The 6,061-nt window shown below is 37.1% G+C and overlaps 1 protein-coding gene across 1 annotated transcript; it reads right to left on the bottom strand.

Annotated features, from left to right (window-relative positions):
- Nucleotides 1-3,686: 3,686 nt before the first annotated feature.
- Nucleotides 3,687-5,407, bottom strand: LOC139853715 (protein LATERAL BRANCHING OXIDOREDUCTASE 1-like). Its single transcript, XM_071843081.1, has 4 exons — nucleotides 5,180-5,407; nucleotides 4,418-4,665; nucleotides 3,991-4,318; nucleotides 3,687-3,923 (listed from the first exon to the last, which is right to left on the bottom strand). The coding sequence occupies exons 1-4, from the start codon at nucleotides 5,405-5,407 to the stop codon at nucleotides 3,687-3,689; spliced, it is 1,041 nt and encodes a 346-aa protein (XP_071699182.1).
- Between the last annotated feature and the right edge of the window lie 654 nt (nucleotides 5,408-6,061).

Here is a 6,061-nt window from a genome sequence, read left to right as displayed (position 1 = left end):
AGCATGATATAGATTGCATTCGTGTGTTGGATCCAATTTGGCTAAGAAACTGTACCGAGGCTGATATTTTTACTTTGTATTACAATCGTATGCTCTATCGACGAGAGAACAAGGTGCAGGCTGAACAGTATGTGAAGGTGGCTAAGCTGTGTTATTTGAACAACATGGTGATTGATCCGTACGAATGAATCTAATGATGACTGAAGACTTTTGATATAGAAGTAGGTCTTAGGGGGAGTTTGTTGGTGCATAATCCCGAGTTCTATATTGTAATGAGTTCTATTTGTTTTGTCATTTACATTTCAGTCATGTATGAACATTATGGTTGATATATTGTGTTTGATATTATTAACCAATGTCGTGAAATGGTTTAGAGCTGATTGGTTGGCAGCTCAGACCATCGACCGATGGTAGGGACCATCGGTCGAGGGACAAACACCATTGGCCGAAGGTCAGAGACCATCGACCGATGGACACTGTAAGTATATATAAATAGGGAAGTCGGGTTTCATTCTTAGGTTACAAAAACTACACCCTTTAGCCGACGTTTTTCGTTCTTGCAGTTGTCCTAGACCAAATCCCAACCGAATACACATTCCTAGGCGTCGATTCCATCAACATTAGTTAGTATTATTGATCCCGAAGAGTCTAAGTATTCGTTAACCTCATAGATTAGTGATTTCCGCCTCTAATCTTGTCAGTACGATTAATCTAAGATCATAAATACGTCTATAAAAATGAATAGTATGAATCTGGGCAGCTGTTATGACAATTTGCCGAGCGCACCCACACTAGCGGAAGCGAGGATATAATTTGTTTGAGACAAATTTGCGAGAAATAATAGAAAACAAATAAAGTAACTGCTAACACGACGATTTAACGTGGTTCGGCAAAACCCTGCCTACGTCCACCCCAAGAGTCTCCTTTATTCTTATAATATAAAAGAACTCGGTACAAGAAAAAGTACACTATGAGTTAAACCCAAGCCCAAGCCCCTTAGATTTTAGTATAAAATCTAAGTTTCTCGTACACTCTTTTACACTCCTTATGAGAATAAAACTCTCCCTCACAAATAAACATACTCCGTTGATATTATCGATCAACTATGTTTTTCTCTCAATTGTGATACTTGATCCTCCCTTGAATTGGATGCTTTTACTTCCCTCCATGGCCATCTATATATAGATGTTCCTTTGACATGTGAAACCAACGTATGAAAACAACTCCATAAAAATAGCCACACTATTCTTCCTACGACTTCACAATTTACACATGTATACTTTTATTCTTTGACTTCACACCATCTCATATGTGAAAGCAAATAACAATCAATTAAATGTTTGTCACATGTTAGACCACCGTCCAACAATCTCCACCTTGACGAACATTTATCTTCTTCGTCACCGAAAATACTATCACCGAGTACTTTCACCATTGGCCTCCTTATCCCCGCTACACACACCTTGAATCACCTCGGTCCTGAAACCGATTCAAATAAACGGCCAATAATCATGTGCAGCTAACCCTGTTAACTTACCTAGTTAACACCGGAGAGGAGTCTCGAATCACCTCTCCCACCACAGTAGGATTTTCCTTCTCACCATCGTCTACCTTGGTCACACATGTCCCAACATATTCCCGACCTGTTTCCCGCGTGCACGCTTTCTAAACCTTCGAGACACGAGTACATTTTGTACTCGCCACCAGACGATATAAACCCTCATACTTCTCTCGCTTCATCAGGACCTTCACGCCACGTGTGATTTTCATAACTCCACCTACGGCCTAATAACCGTATCCTTGAGAATCCAACACGCATAAGGAAACTAGATTCTTGCACATCCTTGGTGTGTACGCCACACCACCAAGAGCATAAGCAGCTCCGTGAAACAATTTTATTTTCACCATGCAAACACCCTCAACATCACATGTTGAACCATCACCTAAAGTCAGCACCCCGCTTTCTTTAACATAAGTTTATCAAAATAAGCTTCCTTGGAACACACATGCATCTTACAATCAGAATCTAAAATCCATTCATCTTGAGCAGAAGTAGAACTTTTGGAGATTGTAAAAACATCTCCCACCGGTACAATAACTGCTACCGCAGCCGATGAACCCCCAGATTTACCTTCACCATTCCTCCAGAGTGGACAGTCCTTCCTTAGTGACCCCACTCATGACATTTGAAGCACTGAATACCCTTCACGCTGTCTCCTGATCTAGACCTACTGTTATCACTAGATCTTTTCTCGGCAAACCTTCCCCTTCCATGACCAACCATAGCAAGCCCATGCTCAAAAATGGTCACTGGATCTTCGTCTCTTATCCTGTGATAAGATTACTGGTACTACATCCTCCATATTTATAGTAGTCTTTCCGTAAAGAAGAGTAGTGACCAAAATATCATACGAACTGGGAAGAGAGGCAAGAAGAATAAGGGTCTTATCTTCTTCCTCAACATAAAACCTCAACTTTTGCAAGTTGATACACTAGACCATTAAACACGTTCATGTGTTCAATGATATTCCAATCGTCATCCGCTATCTGAAATGGCTCCACCTTAAATTGCATACTGCCATTTCTCGCCATCTCCAAACAAAAACTATCCGATAAACCTGGATACGCTCTGATACCACTTGTTATGACAATTTGCCGAGCGCACCCACACTAGCGGAAGCGATGATATAATTTGTTTGAGACAAATTTGCGAGAAATAATAGAAAACAAATAAAGTAACTGATAACACGACGATTTAACGTGATTCGGCAAAACTCTGCCTACGTCCACCCCAAGAGTCTCATTTATTCTTATAATATAAAAGAACCTGGTACAAGAAAAAGTACACTATGAGTTAAACCCAAACCCAAGCCCCTTAGATTTTAGTATAAAATCTAAGTTTCTCGTACATTCTTTTACACTCCTTATAAAAATAAAATTATTCCTCACAAATAAACATACTCCGTTGATATTATCGATCAACTATGTTTTTCTCTCAATTGTGATACTTGATCCTCCCTTGGATTGGATGCTTTTACTTCCCTCCATGGCCATCTATATATAGATGTTCCTTTGACATGTGAAACCAACGTATGAAAACCACTCCATAAAAATAGCCACACTATTCTTCCTACGGTTTCACAATTTACACATGTATACTTTTATTCTTTGACTTCACACCATCTCATATGTGAAAGCAAATAACAATCAATTAAATGTTTGTCACATGTTAGACCACCGTCCAACAGCAGCCTTAGGTGATGTGGCATCATAGGTGGCAGTACCATGACCGTATTCTTCATCTAGTTTACGTAAATATATATTTTTTTGGTAGCTGTTGCAGGTTGCACTCTGCTGCTAATTCTTGAACTTGCTTATACATGAACAGTTAATTTTGTTTCTATATTTGATTAAATATTGATGATAAACAAAGTTGTGATGACAGGCTTTTGGTTAGGGACACACTGATCATAGTGATACACACATAATATACATAACATAAATGAAAACTTCAAGCTTTTAAGAAAACAAACAGATCAATACATACATTACCGTACAACTAAGGTTCACAATCTTTTACTTGCAATAATAGTACATAACAGAAACGAAAACTTAAAGTGTTGCACAGATAAACATTTAAGATAAGATTATTAAAAACACCATCTTCTGAACGTAGTCATCAATCATCATATCTTGCAGGCTTCGATGAATCTTTTACCTATCTGGGCATACTCAAAAAAGAATTCGAGAGAAAACGTGACGTTCTTGTATAACCTCGGTGTTTCATCCGTAATGAGTCCTTCAACGGGTCCTATATCCTTTTCGGTTTGAGGGATGCAGAACATAGCCACTGTCATCCTTTCTCTTTTTGAGTTCACCGACACTCTGTGCACCGGACTTTTGAATATCCCATTACTCATTACCTGCAAAATTTTAATTAGTACCATTCCACTAATCAAACTTTGATAATTAAGTTGATATAATAATTACCTCAATTTGATCACCAATATTTATGGTTAAAGCATCAGGAATGATAGGAACTCCAAACCACTGACCATCTTTTAAAATCTCAAGGCCTTCAACCTCTTTGTCTTGCAACAGAACTGTGACGGCCGAACCATCGGCATGCGGTTTGAGTCCCAACACTTTTTCAGGCCATTGACAAGGAGGGTAGTAACAAAATCTTGCTTGAATCTTCCCACTAGTCCCATATTGATCCAAAAAGCAATTTTCATCCAAATTTATTGATCTTGCCAGGGCCTTAAGAACAACCTCATTAATCGACACTATTTTAGAGCTATATTCGTCAACAACTTCCCTGTCACCTCATAATTGTAACAGTTTTTATCTACCTCTTTTCAAAACATAATAAAAAGAAATGAACTTTATGTTGATGATCTAAAGTCAGTTAATTTACCTAAACTGTGTGGGATTCTGAGGCCAAAATCGAAGTCGTTTTAGGTTTTGTGGAAAAACAGTAAGATAAAGCCTATCAGTCCAGTCAACAATTTGTTGATCTGAAAGTACCGTGTCATTCCCATAACCTTCAGTATCATTTTCTTCTCTAGACCATTTGTTCTTCTCCTCTGCAGGTAAACTAAAGAAAAGTTTGTGCATTTCTCGCACTTTCTCCAAAAACGAACTTTCAATTCCGTGGTTTATCGCCTGACATACATACAGTTAAATCAAATAAGAACATATATATTTACAAACAGAAATTTAGTGACCATATATGCATGGCATGCAGTTTTTTTTATAAAGACACTCACAAGCTAGTGTTAATCACTTACTTATTATGGGAACACTCTAAGCACAGTACATAAGCTACTATTCAAATAACTAATTTCAGTTGACCACCATTTGTTTATAATTAACTGAAATAACTACTTTTACGACAGACAGAGGAAAAGATTTCTTCCACTAAACAACAACGCATAATTAATTACTCAACAAATTAGGTCAAACAAACAAACAATCATATAGTATAGTGATTGTAATGAAGACATGTTGTAAACGTGTTCATGTTACCCGGGAACAGACATATTTTTACTCAGAAAGTTTAACTCAAGTGAATGTTTCCGACCTTTGTAGACACCTAGCCTATCTTGAAATAGTTAATACAAGAAATATATAACATATAAAATAAAATAATAATTAAAAAAGAAAAGAAGAAGTGGACCTGAAAGCAGCCCCAAGTTGTAATTGCTGATTTAAGCCTTTCGAGCTCCGAAGATGAAGAAATTAAAAGGTTAAAATCAATAACCGGAATGTCAGCGGCAGTCGTGGGAGATGACATGGCATCGTTATTAGCAACATGACCGTATTCTTCATGCGGTTTACGTATATATCTTTCCGGCAAACTGTTACAGTTCGCTGCTATTTCTTGAACTTGCTTCTCCATTGACATTTCTTGATTTTTTTTGTAAATTTGATTAATAATTCTGAATGTGCATATTGTATTTGTAAGGGGGTTAGTTGATCTACCTCTCCCTGTAGGTGATATTTGATCAGCTGACACACCCATCATATGTTTTTTATACTACAACTTGGGTGCTCAATGTTATATTATAATACTACTTAATAGACCCATGAAATCACAAGTTTGCTCACTATTCAAACATAATTAACTTACATTTTCTGTTTCAGCTTCAACCAAGATATACCTCTCTTAGACCATTTTAAAGAGTAGACTGTTAAATAAAATCAGGAACATGTATCAGTCCTGTCTCAAACTCAAATAGGTTCAAATTATATTTTGAATACATTCACCATTTCTAAATTGACCAATAGTAAATATAGTTCACCATAATTTGCATAATGCATGATTAGTCTTTCTCCCCAACATCTAAATATCGTTCTTTACCTTCCACCAAAGTTTTCAACCCATGAACATCACCCAATATATCCAAAATAAAAAAAATTAACTTATGCGTTAACTTGAAAAGGTCAAACATTCCATATCGTAACCACATGTCAACTCATAGCATTCCACAAGCTTCCTGCAATTAACTGAAGAATTCTAACATCCATCAGAACTTCCCAAGACATTCGAATCACAACC

Source organism: Rutidosis leptorrhynchoides, chromosome 6 (assembly GCF_046630445.1).
Source record: "Rutidosis leptorrhynchoides isolate AG116_Rl617_1_P2 chromosome 6, CSIRO_AGI_Rlap_v1, whole genome shotgun sequence".
Taxonomy (NCBI): domain Eukaryota; kingdom Viridiplantae; phylum Streptophyta; class Magnoliopsida; order Asterales; family Asteraceae; genus Rutidosis; species Rutidosis leptorrhynchoides.
Note: the sequence above shows the minus strand (reverse complement) of the source record. Positions and strands in the feature narration are given on the sequence as shown.